Below are 14333 nucleotides of genomic sequence, written 5' to 3'. Positions count from 1 at the left end.
ATAAGGAAGTCCTAAGGTTTATATGTAGTTATTTAATTCATTAATTGAGCTCAGTTCAATAGAAAGTTCAATCAGAAATTTAAAGAAGATGAATATTCTTTAAACTTCCAGATAGTTTATTATCTTCTATGGAAGGTGATAATGTTGTTTTCTAAAGACTTCATTTTCCTGAACACATTAATGTGTTTCTTCAACCACAAAGATACTTCATGTTTCATCTAGACACAATACTAAGGATACAAGACATGACATGTTTGACCTCTAGATATTATCTTTCATACAACATTTATTAAATACCTGCAACTGAACACACAGATACAACACAAATTCTTTCCTCTCATTTGTCACTCATTCTGTGGAATCTGTTTACTATATTTAGTATACATATCTTGTTTTAATGGACTTGTGCAGCACAGTTGTGGATCACACCCTTGGCATTAGGCTATGAACAAGAGATATGCACTTGAATGAATATAATAAAGTCCAGGTAGAGTATTGAAACTGTTAGTTTAGTCTCTCAGAGGCCACAATGGGAGATTCAATGAAAGCTCAGAAGAAAGGTACCTGACTTTACATGGGCATGAAAGGAGAGAGAGAGCAGAGAAGACTTCCCTACAGCTGTAAACCATGAGCAGCACCCTGAACAAAGAATGGAAATTAGAAAGGCAAATAATATTGAATAGGATGGGAAGTGGAATAAGATAACTTTATTAGATGTTAGTTTTCTGATCCTGAGACTACTACCCAACTGAAAATACTGTCTAACTTTCCCAGATGGAAACACAACTTGCAGGATTTCATCCTTATCTTACATCACCAATTTATTAACAGGAAAGCAGTCACACTTGAGATGCTGGGGCCACCCTACAACCACACAATGGACACCTCTGCCACCTTCTTCCTTGTGGGTGTTCCAGGATTGCCGTCTTCGCATCTTTGGCTTGCTATCTCACTGAGTGCTGTGTACACCATAGCCCTGTCAGGAAACACACTCATTGTGACTGTAATCTGGATAAATTCCACTCTATACGAGCCTATGTATTATTTCCTGTGTGTTCTTGCTGTTGTAGACATTGTTATGGCCTCCTCAGTGGTACCCAAGATGGTGAGCATCTTCTTTGCAGGAGGCAATTTCATCAACTTCAATGCTTGTTTTGCTCAGATGTATTTTGTCCATTCAGCAACAGCTGTGGAATCAGGGCTGCTGCTGGCCATGGCTTTTGACCGCTATGTAGCCATCTGTAAGCCCCTACATTACAGGCGAATTCTCACACCTCAAGTGATGCTGGGAATGATTCTGGCCATCATTATCAGAGCTGTCATAGCCATTACTCCATTGTATTGGATGGTGAGTCATCTACCGTTCTGTGGCTCCAATGTGGTTCTCCATTCCTACTGTGAGCATATAGCTGTGGCCAAACTAGCATGTTCCAACACAATGCCGAGTAGTCTCTACAGTCTGATTGGTTCCTTCATTATTGTGGGTTCTGATGTGGCCTTCATTGCTGCCTCCTATATCTTGATTCTTAGGGCAGTGTTTGGTCTCTCCTCAAAGAATGCTCAGTTGAAAGCATTAAGCACATGTGGCTCCCATATGGTGGTCATGGCTCTGTACTATCTACCTGGGATGGCATCTGTCTATGTGGCCTGGCTAGGACAGGATGTAGTGTCCTTGCACATCCAAGTGCTGTTAGCTGATTTGTACCTGGTTATCCCACCCACCTTAAACCCCATCATCTATGGCTTGAAGACCAAACAATTACGCAAGAGAATATGGAGTTTGCTGAAGCACTGCCTGTTTGATCACACCAGTTTGGAATCATGAATCAAATACCTGTTCAGACCTTGAACATATTAGCCAACTTCAAGGATGCCTTAGAGATCTTAAATTTGGATTGGACTTCGTGCTGTAGGGATTTCAGGTGATGTCGTAAAAGATATCTGTGTACAAATGTCAACTTCTAACAAGATGTAATGAAATGTTTCTAATTTTGTGATAACATTCTTAATACTTTTAATTAACTGGTTTGTGAATAACATGTAAATTTGGGCAGAGAATACATATTTGATCATACCTAAATCCACCTGGTCTTTAGAAATGTGCTAGGTTTGGCTGAAGAAGGCAAAAAGTCCCTTCTTTCTATCACTACACACCCCTCCCCCCAATACGAAAGATGACAAGAGGCCTCTGACTGTTCACATCATGAATAACTAAGTCTGTGCTGAAGACTTGGAGAACTGGGAGCATGTAGGCCTTGTCTCCTGATTTTTCATATTTCCATTTATTTATGTATCCTTTGTCATTAGAACTCTATTATATCTCAACATTATTCCTTCTCATAGATGATGCCAGACATAAATCATGACCTTTAATGTATGATCTTTAAACCCCTCTAGCATCCTGGATTTTCATTTTCTTTCAACTACCCCTCTTTGATATATTTCCTTATATGGAGAATATTTTGACCTTTCATACCTTTATGCTGAGGTCCATGTACTTCTAGTTTGAAATGCCCATCTTTCTTGGCCTCTCTACATCCTATTTCTATTCCCTGTTCAAACAGTATTTTATAAGACAGTGTCATGAGAAATATTTGCCCAGCAGAGCCAACCACAAGTCCCCAGGAAAAAGGAAAGAAGGGTGAAATCGACTTTGAGATATTGAGGACATTATCAGTGTGAATAGTTGTCTAACAAAGTAAAATGAATATGACTATGAGAATTTAAATCCTGGACAAATAGTCCGAGGAATATGATTTTAAAAATGGCATATTAGAAGCTTTCAGCATGCCTCATCTGCCTGAAAATAGCAAAATAGTGTGAAAAGATCAACACGATGAGCCCCAATCAAGAAGGAAAATAAGTATGCATCAGAATGGCAACAAACAAACAAAACAAAAACAAAAAAACACACACCCTAGATCACAGAGAGGAGAAAATGGGCAGACAGCCCCCACAAACTGTTATGAGTAGAGAAAGTGAGTGCATCCCGGATAAACTGAAGGGATAGGACATTTTCCTCTGGAGCCTACCTCTCAACTAGGGATAGGTTTAACCCAGACCATAGGAGACCGCTTTATTTCTCCTGGGCCCCGGAACTGACTCATGGGGAGACCAAGAGTTGGTGGGAGAGAAAGGCTCTGGGTAAAGTCACAGGCATTTTCCAAAATCCAGGTCTACAAGGAGAACGCCATTATTGACATAGGACCAAAAACAGTCCTTCATAGATTGGTGACTCTGCAACAGCGACCTCTGCAGGTATTTTGGTTTCGATCCAGAGAAAGTAGCATTTGCTCTGGAGTAGGATAGGGGACCCTGACAGCTGGAGTGGGGTGGGGATCTTGGAGAACGACCCAGCGTTTAGAGCTGGAACTGGACCCATTCCGGCCGCAGGCCTGGAGTGGCAGGAGAGTCGCTGTAGCGGTGTTTCCTTCCGGGAAGCCAGACTGACAAGCAATGTCAAATCTGTGACCCGGTATCGATCTGCATGTTTCACTCTTGGGGACCTCAGCCCGCCACTCCGGGCAGTTGCAGTAAAGTGCCCCAGCAACACTTAGGAGCACCTACTATTGCAGCCTAAATGACAGGAGACCAGCAGGGGTCCCAACTCCCACACTCCTGAACTTGAAACTTGAGCAGTATGAGAGTTGCTGTAGCTGTGTTTTCTCATGAACAGTGGGTCCCATAGCAAAGGTCAGTTTTACAGCCCGGAATTGTTCAGCAAGTACTAATGCTAAGAACCTGAGCTTCCTTGCCGGACTTGCTGGGGGTAGCGTGCCTCAGCAATACTGAAGAAAAGGAGGGACTCCATTTCCACACATCAGAAAAAGCAGTTACAGTGGCAGGAGACCAGCAGGAGGGACCCCACTCCTCTGCACCCAAATCAGCAGTCTGAATAGCAGGAGGGTTCCTGAACTGGTGGTTTCTTTCACATAGTGAGGTCTGAAGTCAGGGTCAGTTCTGTGACATGGAATCAGGCTCCATGTATCTTTGTGGGGTATCCAGCCTGCCCCTCTAATTAGTCAGGGAAGTGTGCCCCTCCAGTATGAGAGAGAAGGCATGTCCCATTTCTACACACTTGGATTGGCAGCCTAAGCTGCCCCATGTTTCCTGTGCAGTTATCCTTGTGCAATGAAGCCTCTTTTGGTATCCATGCCAGACACTTATTCAGGCATTTGGTGCTTCTGCTTGCATGGGCCAGCAGCCTAAGCCTCCCAATCCCTCCTGTGCAGGGAACTGGAGCTGAGTGGCCTCCTCCACTCCATTCCCAGGCACACGGAGCACCCACTCACCTGGATCAAAAGCCTAAGCCCCTTTCCCTTTCTGTGCAGAGATCCTGCTAAGGGGAGGAGCTCTCACTGCTCCACACCCAGGCATCTCCCCAGGCATGTGGAACACCTGCCCACCTGGATTGCTGCCCTGCCCCTCCAGCACAGGGATGGAGAAGAGGGGATTCTTCTGCTTCAAGTCTGAGCATATTCCTAAGCATTCAACACACCTACCTGGTTGGATCAGTGCCCTCCTCCCACTCCCAATCCACAATTAGACATAATTCCAGACATTCAGTGTACCAGCATTCACTATTAGCAACTGAAGCTGCCCACCTCCCCCCCGGGCCCCCACACTGCAAAAACTATCTAATAAGAGTGATCACTTCGCTCCTCACCAGGGCATACTTTCAGGCAGTTGGTACACCCATTTTCCTGGAGTAGGGAGCCTGAGCTGCCCCTCCTTCCTCGAGCAAAGACACTGGTGGGCTCCACATCCAGACATGCCTACACTTTTCAACACACCTACTCTTCAGAATGGAACCTTGACTTGCCAGTCTCTCTTTTTTTTAATTATAATGATGTGGGGTACAATTCAGGGTTAGGTATACAAATATTGATTATGCAGTTACCCTTGTTGATGAGGTATACCCCTCCCTCCCCTAGCAGTTTCCCTCAACTGCCAATCCCACTCTCCCGTGACAGTTTCCCATTACTGCCAAATGCTTTCTTACAGTATTATAATTGTTCAAGGTCTGTTTATGAGTGAGAACATATGTTACTCTCTTCTTTGTTTCTGTGATAGATCACTGAGTATGGTGGACTCCAAATCCATCCAAGTTGCTGCAAAGTCCATATATTTGTCCTGTATGGCTGCATAATATTCCATTGTGTATATGTACCACTTTTTCTTTATCTAGTCCAACTTTTATGGACAACATGGTTGGTTCCATGCTTTTGCTATTGTGAGTTGAGCTGCAACAAACATACATGTGTAGGTATCTTTTTTGTAGAATGATTTTAGTTCCTCCGGGTATATTCCCAATAGGGGAATTGCTGGGTCATATGGAAGGTCAATTTCTAGTGCTTTCAGAAATCGCCACACTGCCTTTCAAAGAGGTTGCACTAGTTTGCATTCCCACCAGCAGTGTAGAAGCGTTCCTTTTTCTCCGCATCCTCGCCAGCATCTGTTGTTGTCTGTCTTATTAATGATGGCCATTCTTACTGGGGTAACATGGTATCTCAGTGAGGTTTTGATTTGCATTTCTCTGATGATGAGTGAGGCTGAACACTTTTTCATGTGTCTGTTGACTGTCTGTATATCTTCTTTTGAGAAGTGTCTATTCATGTCTTTGCTTTTTCCTTTCAGCGCATTTGAGTTCCTTGTAGATCCTAGATGTTAGGCCTTTGTCAGATAACAGTTGGCAAATATTTTTTCCCATTCTGTGGGTTGTCTCCCTGCTCCCTTGATGGTTTCTTTTGCTTTGCAGAAGCTCATTAGTTTGATGAGGTCCCACTTGTCTATCTTATTTCTTAAGATATTGGCCTTCAGGGTTCTGAATAGGAATTGGTTGCCAGTTCCAATTTCCATAAGGGTGTCTCCTACATTTTCTAAGTTTCTTATAGTTTGAGGTTTTACATTAAGGTCTTTGATTCATTTAGAGTTAATTTTTGTGTATGGTGAAAGTAGGGGTCTTATTTCAATCTTCTGCATGTGGTCAGCCAGTTTTCCCAGCTCCATTTACTGAATAGGTTCTTCTCTCCCCAGTGGTTGTTGTTGGAGGCTTTGTCAAAGATGAGTTGGCTGAGGAATTGAGTCTTTGCTTTCAGAATCTCTATCCTGTTCCATTGGTCTATGTGCCTATTCTTGTACCAATACCAGGCTGTTTTGATTACTTGAAGCTTTGCTTCTGAATCTCTATCCTGTTCCATTGGTCTATGTGCCTGCTCTTGTACCAATACCAGGCTGTTTTGATTACTGTAGCCTTATAGTAAAATTTGAATTCTGGAAGTGTGATACCTCCTGCTTTCTTTCTTTTGCTAAGGATTGTTTTGGTTATTCGTGGTCTTTTATGTTTCCATCTGAATTTCTGTATTGTCATTTCCAGGTCTGAGAAGAATGATGTTGGTAACTTAATGGGTTTTGCGTTGAATTTGTAGATTGCCTTTGGTAGGCTGGACATTTTAACAATGTTGATTCTTCCTATCCATGAGCATGGGATTTTTTCCATTTGTTTGTGCCTTCTTGGATTTCTTCGAGTAGCGTTTTGTAGTTCTCATTGTAAAGTTCTTTCACTTCTCTGGTTAGGAAGATGCCAAGGTATTTCATTTCTGTGTGGCTATTGTTAATAGGATTGTGCTTTTTATTTGACTCTCTGCCTGCTTGTTATTGGTGTATAGGTATACAACTGTCTTTTACATGTTTATTTTGTACCTGAGATTTTGCCAAAGTCCTTTATCAGTGCAAGCAGGTTTTTTACAGATTCTCTTGGATTTTCAAGGTTTAGGATGATATCATCAGCAAAGAAGGATAACTTACTTCCTCTTTTCCTATTTGAATACCCCTGATTTCCTTCTCTTGTCTAATTGCCTGAGCTAGGACTTCCAACACAATATTGAACAAGAGGGGTGGGAGTGGGCAGCCTTATCTTGTTCCAGTTTTCAGGGAAAATGTTTCCAGTTTCTGTCCATTTAGCAATATGTGAGTTGTGGGTTTATTGCGGTTGGCACTTACTATTTTGAGGTATGTTCCTTCTATACCTAGGCATTTGAGTGTTTTTATCAAGAAGTGATGCTGGATTTTATCAAAAGCTTTTTCTGCATTTAATGCGATAATCATGAAGTTCTTGTTTTTATATCTGTTGATGTATTTAATGACATTTATGATCTTGTGAATGTTGAACCAGGCCTGTATCCTGCAGATGAAGCCTACTTGGTCATAGTGGATGATTTTTGAAATGTGTTTTTGGATTCAATTTGCTAGAATCTTGTTGAGGATTTTTGCATCTATGTTCATAGGGGATATTGGCCTGTAGTTCTCTTTTTTTGTTGGATCGTTACCCAGTTTGGGTATCAAGGTTATGTTAACTTTGTGAAATGATTTGGGGAGAATTCAATCTTTTTCAATTGCCTGGCCTACTTTCAGTAGGATTAGTAACAGCTCCTCCTTGTACATTTTGTAGAATTCTGCTGGAAAGCCATCTGGTCCAGGGCTTTTTTTGGTAGGTAGTTTTTTGTATGACAGGGTCAATTTCCTGGGTTGTTATTGGTCTATTTAATGTCTCAATGTCTTCTTGTTTCAACCTGGGGAGGTTGTGTGACGCCAGAAAGTCCTCTATTTCATTTAGGTTATCAAATTTGTTTCCATACAAGTGTACATAGTAATCTCTGATAATCTTTTGTATTTCTTCAAGGTCAGTTGTGATTTGATCTTTTGTATTTCTGATTGTGTTTATTTGGGATTTTTTTCTCTTTTTCTTGGTCATTCTGGCTAGGGGCCAATCAATCTTGTTAACACTTTCCAAGAACAAACTTTTTGTTTTGTTGATGTTTTCTATAATATTTTTGTCTTCTATGTCCTGTATTTGGGCTCTTATTTTTGTGATTTGGATTCTTCTGCTAAAGCTGGGGTTTTGGTGGTCTTCTCTTTCTAGCTCCCTTAGGTGGATTTGTTAGGCTCTCAACTTCTGATCTTTCCGTTTTCTTGATGTGTGTTTATAGAGATATAAATTCCTCTCTGAGAGTTGTTTTCAGGGCATCCCAGAGGTTTTGATAAGATGTTTCTTCATTTTCATTTGTTTCCTGGAAGCTTTCAATTTCTGCTTTGATTTCAGTGTTGACCCAGTCGTTGTTCAGCATCATGCTATTTAGTGTCCATGTCTTTGTGGACTTTGGGGAAATGTTGTTGGTGTTGATATTTATTTTTATTCCACTGTGGTCTGAGAATATGCATGGCAAGATTTCAACCTTATGGAATTTGTTTATGCTTATTTATGGCCAAGGATGTGATCAATCTTGAAGTATGTTCCATGTGGTGATGAGTAGAATGTATATTCTGTGGTTGTTGGGTGGAATAATCTGTAGGTATCTTATTAAGTTCATTTGGTCGAGTGTCAAGTTTAGGTTCTGGAACTCCTTGTTGATTTTTTGCCTCGATGATCTATCTAGGGCTGTCAGTGGGGGTATTCAAGTCCCCTGCTACAATAGTGTTAGAGTCAATATCTTTTTTTAGTTTACTTAGTAGTTGTTTTATAAAGGCTGGTGCTCCTGTATTGGTGTGTATATGTTTAGGATGGATATTTCTTGTTGATGAATTGAACCTTTTATCATTATATAGTGTCCTTTTGCATCTTTTAAAATTTTTGATAGCTTAAATGTTGTTTTGTCTGATATTAAGATCACAACTCCTGCTTTCTTTTTGTGATCCATTAGCCTAGAAACGCATTTTCCAACCTTTAACTTTGAGTCTGTGTGCATCCCTTGAAGTGAGATGAGTCTCCTGGATACAGAAAATAATTGGGTCATGGTTTCTTATCCAACTGACCATTCTGTGTCTTTTCAGTGGTGCATTTAGTCCATGCACATTCAGGCTGATTATTGAAATATGGTTGTCTATCCCCATCATGCTGTTCTTATAAGGTTTTTCCTTTGTTTGCTTGTTTTCTTTTGGCTTTGGACTTGATGTATGTGTGTGTTTTCAAGTTTCTTGTTGCGCTGTGTTCTCTGCTGATTCTGTGCTCTGCTGTTCTCTTAGAAAGTGTGTGGTCAATATTTTTCTTCTTTCTTCTGTGTTTAATGTCCTTTTAAGTGACTCCTGTAGAGCTGGTCTGGAAGCTACATAATCTCTTAGAGATTGGATGTCTGGGAAGGATTTTAATTTTCCATCACTGATGCAGCTGAGATTGGCTGGATAGGAAATTCTTGATTGAAATTGTTTTTCTTTGAGGACTTTGAATATAGGCTTCCAGTCCCTTCTTGCTTGTAGTGTTTGCTGATAGGTCTGCTGCTATTCTGATTGGTTTTCCCTGGTAGATAGTCTGACCTTTCTCTCTTGCTGCCTTTAGTATTTTTTCTTTTGTGCCTACTCTGTGTAGGCTAATTACTATGTGTCTAGGTGTTGGTCTTCTCATTTGATGTCTTTTGGGGGTTCTCTGTATCTCTTGTGCTTGGCTAGTCACATCATGGTGAGATAGGGAAAGTTTTCTTGGATTACTTCCTGGAATACTTGCTCCAAGTTGTTCTCCATTTCCCTTTCTTCTTCTGGGATACCAATCAGGCATAGGTTTGGCCTCTTGATATAATTGCACATCTCTTACAGGCTTTGTTCTTTCTTTCTGAGTCTTCTTTCTATGTTTTTTACAGATTGGGTTAATTCTATGTTCTGATCTTCAGGTTCTGAAATTCTTTCTTCAGCTAGATTAATTCTGCTTTCCATGTTGTCATCTTGTTATTTCTTTCTTTCTTTTTTTTTTTGAGTTGGAGTCTCACTCTATTGCCCAGACTGGAGTGCAGTGGCTGCTCCCGGCCACCGCAGCCTTGACCTGCTGGGCTCCGGTGATCCTTCTGCCTCAGCCTTCCAAGTAGCTGGAACTACAGGCGTGTGCTACCATGCCTGGCTGATTTTTTGATTTATTGTAGAGATGAGGTCTTGCTGCCCAGGTGGGTCTCGAACCCATGGGCTCAGGCAATCTCACCTCAGCCTCCCAAAGGCGCGGGATTACAGGCTGAGCCACTGAGCCCGGTTTGTTATTTATTTCTTCGATGAAATTTTTTATTGCCAAAATCTCTATTACAAGTTCTTTCATATTGCGTCTTGCCTTTTTTGAGTCCTATTCACTCTTTCCAACCATTCCCTAATACCTGTCATATTCCAGGGACAGTCTTTGGTGACTTCCATTGTTTGGACACCAAGGTCTGATTTTTCAGGAGTTTTGTCTCTGGTATATTTGAAATTGCCTGAGGTCTTCCTTTGGTTTTTCCTCATTTGTGACACATCTCTTATTTTTCTCTTTAGTTCTGTTATTCAGTTCCAGTGGGAAAGGCTTTCCCTTCTGACATTTGCTCAGACCTCTATTCTTCCCTGATCTGGGCTCTGGATTTGTTCTATTATGAAATAGAATGGTGGATAGGAGGCTTTGCTGTCTCCTGTAGTTTTAAAAATTCGAATAAAGTGGGGATTGGGGTGCACTGATCTCTTTGGGGTTCTTTCTCCTCCTTTTCTGGTCACACCCTTTGTCCCACAGTTGGATCAAGGTAGGGGGTGGGGCACCTGGAACTCAGCATTCGTCAGGTCTCTCTGAAGTTTGTGCTCTTAGGATATTCCATTTGGGCCACGATCAGGCCCTGAGTAGTTGATCCTCCAGTCACAGAGATCAGATCTGTTGGTCTGTGATGAGCAAGTCAGAGCACTTTCCTGCCCACCTTCAGAATGGTGGTGGGGTGCCTCTCTTGTCTTCTTCCATGGGAACTTGCCTCTGGACTCCATCTGCAGCCCTTTGCGGAGCCCTGCAAGGTGATGAAGTAATGAGGCAAAGCCTAGAGCAGTCTCTCTCCCTATTCAGTAGTGAGGGAGTACTTGGGGCAATAGAGTCTCCCTGCCACTTTTCCAAAGAAAAACTTCTGTCTGTTTTGAAAAAACAATGGTGCTCCACTTCTGTTACTTGGGAAGAGCCAGGGACAAAGCAGAGAAGCTGCAGCACCTGCTGTTGCACAAGGGACCTGGCCACCTGCTCAAGAGCCCCACTTAGATAGTCTCTCTCAGTGTTTTCTTGCCAGGGAGGGTTTGTTGATTTAAAAAAAAAGAAAGAGAAAATGGTGCTTGGCTTCTGCATACCAGGAATTGCTAGAGTCCAAGCCCAGATGCTGTGGCACCAGCCAATGCACCAGGAGAGCCCTGACTGCTAGCTCCCTAGTCCTCACTCAGTCAGTCACTCACACACCCATTCACTCACCAGCACATACACAAAATTTTCTATACACTCACTCACTCACACAGGGACTCACATAGTCCTACTGACTTGGCTGACATCTTCCCCACCTCCCACTCTCTTTCTACACTAAGAACATGGTGCAGTGGTACTCCCTCTGCCCCACACCTGGGCATAAACCTGTTATGGTCTAGAAATCTGAAATCCACCCCCTTGCTTCCTGTGCAAAGATCCTACTGGGGTAGCGACCTCCTGCCCCACTCCTAGGCATTTCACCAGTCCAGTGTAATACATGTTCTTCTGCAATAGGAGTTTGAGTATCAATTGCAAATAACTCATTACGATAGTTACAGAAGCAGCTTATCTTCTCCTCACTGATGAATATTCCTAGTTATCTAACACACTCATGCATACACATGTAGATTAGAAGCCTGAGCTGCCCTTCCTTCCAGGAGTTGAGTACCGGTTCTGTGACACTCTTTCTGCTCAATGCTCAGACATATCCCCAGGTAGCTGGAGTTCTCACTCTTCTATATTAGGAGTTTAGACCACCTTCCCCTTCTTGAGCAGAGAACTTGGGACAGAAGAGATCCTCCAACACCATGCCAGGGTACATCTCTGGGCACTTGGAAGCTGCACACCAGATCCTGACTCAGAGCTGGTGCTTGTGCCTGCCCTCGGTGGACCTGTAGGTGGGCCTGCCTAGTCTAGCCCTTCCTATCTTGGTTCTCCCCCTGTAGGGCTTAATTGAGAGCTCAGACCACTGTGCACTCTATAGATCAACTTGCTGTCTGAGACAATAGAGAGCTTCTCCCCATAAACAAGGATCAAGCACATACCTTTTCACATCAGCAGTAGACAGCTCTTATCATAGGTGCCACCTGCTGGCCTGGAGGTTGAATATTACAACAGTAAATTTGCTGACATCAGTGCACACCACTGAGAGATAAGATAAACTTCATGAGATGCCTGCCACCCCAGCCCCACAGGAGGCAGTGAGCCAGTCCACATGCCCACTACATCACTACTACAACCAACAACCAGGAAAGTGTACACACACAGAATGTCTATATCCAAAGAACTCATGCAGACTAGTCACCATAGTTCATGAGAAACTTCCAGAGTGAAAGAACCAGAGAAATAACTGAAAGTATGAAAAAACAGAGTATTACTTCTCGAAAGGGGCAAACTAACTCTTCAACAATGAACCTTAACAAAAATGAAACATCTGAAATGTCTGATAAGGAATTCAAAATACTGATCATAAAGAGGCTCAATAAAATCCAAGAGAAAGCTGATAACCAACACAAATAAATCAGTAGAACAATTCAGGATGTGAAAGGAGAAATTGACAACATTAAAAAAAATAACCAAAAACTAAAAAACTCATTGAAGGAGATAGAAAACACAGTTGTAAGCTTTATCAGATAGCTAGATCAAGTAAAAAAAAAAGAAGAAGAAGAATTGCACAGGACTGGAAAACAGTTCATCTGAATTAAATCAGTCAGACATAAATAAAGAAAAAGAATTAAAAAGAATAAACAAAGCCTTTGAAAAATATGGGATTATATAAAGCAACCAAATCTATGAATCATAGGCATTCCAGAGGGAGAAGAAATTAAATAAAAAGTATGGAAAACATATTTGAGGAAATAATTCAAGAAAAATTCCCTAATCTCAAGAAAGAGCCAGACATCCAGAAATAAAACTCTCAAAGAATTCCTGCAAGATATATTGCAAGAAGAATCTCACCAAGGTATATATTTGTCAGATTCTCTAAAGTCAATGTGACAGAAGATATCCTAAAATCAGCTAGAGAGAAGCATCAAATCACTTATAAAAGGAAGGATGTTAGATTAACAGCATATTTATTAGCAGAAACTCTACAAGTCAGAAGAGAATGGGGACCTATTTTCAACTTCCTTAAAGAAAAATAATGCCAGCCAAGAATTTTATATACAGTCTAACTAAGCTTCATAAATGAAGGGAAATAAAGTTCTTTCCAGACAAACACTAAGGGAGTTTGTCACCACTACACTGGCTCTACAAGAGATGCTCAACAGAGTTCTAAACATGGAAATAAAAAGATGACACTTGCTATTCTAAAAGACCACATAAGCACAAAGTTAGCAGATCCTATAAAACAGCCATGCATTTGAAATCCCAAGGCAACTGGGTTACAACACTATGGCATGTACAAAATCTCAAATATTGATATTAACCCTGGACATAAATGGCCTAAACATCCCATTTAAAAGATACAGAGTGGCAAACTGGATAAAAAACAAGACCCAACCATCTGATACCTACAAGAGACCCACCTACTGGTCAAAGACAGCCACATACTCAAAGAAATGGGTGGAAAAAGATATATCATGTGAATAGAAAACAAAAGTACCCACCAACAGAAAAAAGAAGTCAAAGAAGGGCATTATATAATGATAAATTTGCAGTTCAACAAGAAGATTTAACTGTCTTAAACATGTACACACTCAAAACTGGATCACTCAAATTAATGAAACCAATACCACTTGACTTAGAAAATATAATGATAGAAATACAATAATAGTGGGGGACTTAACTACCCCACTGACATCACTAGACAGATACTCAAAGATCTGAAATCAGCTGCTTAACCTTGTATCTCAAGGAAAAGCAGGAAGATAGAAAAACAAGAACAATCTAAATCCAAAGCTAGCAGAAGAAAAGGAATAACAAAGATCGGAGAAATAAATGAGGTTGAGACAAAAAAAGTCAAAAATGATAAATTACTCAAAAAGTTGGCTCTCCAAAAGGATAAACAAAATTGACAGATCTTTAGCTTGGCTAACCAAGAAAAAAAGAGAGAAGACTCAAATAAATACAATGAAAAAATTACAGAGGTGCCATTACAACTGATACCACAAAAATACAAAGAATTATCAGATGCTACTATGAACACCTCAAGGCAACAAACTAGAAAACCAAGAAGATATGGATAAACTCCTGGAAACATACATCCTTCCAAGATTGAACCAGAAATAGAAACCTTGAATAAATCAACAATCAGCAATGACATTAAATTAGTAATAATAATTTCAAAAAATTTCTTTCTTTCTTTCTTTCTTTCTTTCTTTCTTTCTTTCTTTCTTTCTTTCTT

At 41.0% G+C, this 14333-nt stretch overlaps 1 protein-coding gene across 1 annotated transcript; it reads left to right on the top strand.

Moving 5' to 3' along the window:
* The first annotated feature begins 793 nt into the window (after positions 1 to 793).
* LOC103270678 (olfactory receptor 52I2-like) lies at positions 794 to 1825 on the top strand. Its single transcript, XM_008068210.1, has one exon. It carries the CDS (start codon positions 851 to 853, stop codon positions 1823 to 1825), a length of 975 nt encoding a protein of 324 aa, XP_008066401.1. The 5' UTR covers positions 794 to 850.
* Positions 1826 to 14333: the final 12508 nt, after the last annotated feature.

This window comes from Carlito syrichta, unplaced genomic scaffold, assembly GCF_000164805.1.
Source record: "Carlito syrichta isolate Samal-C Ts95f unplaced genomic scaffold, Tarsius_syrichta-2.0.1 Scaffold309894, whole genome shotgun sequence".
Lineage (NCBI taxonomy): Eukaryota > Metazoa > Chordata > Mammalia > Primates > Tarsiidae > Carlito > Carlito syrichta.
This window is presented reverse-complemented; position numbering and strand designations above follow the sequence as displayed.

Excerpts from the sequence above, each read along its gene's own strand:
- LOC103270678 (XM_008068210.1), top strand. The coding sequence starts at position 851 with ATGCTGGGGCCACCCTACAACCACACAATGGACACCTCTGCCACCTTC.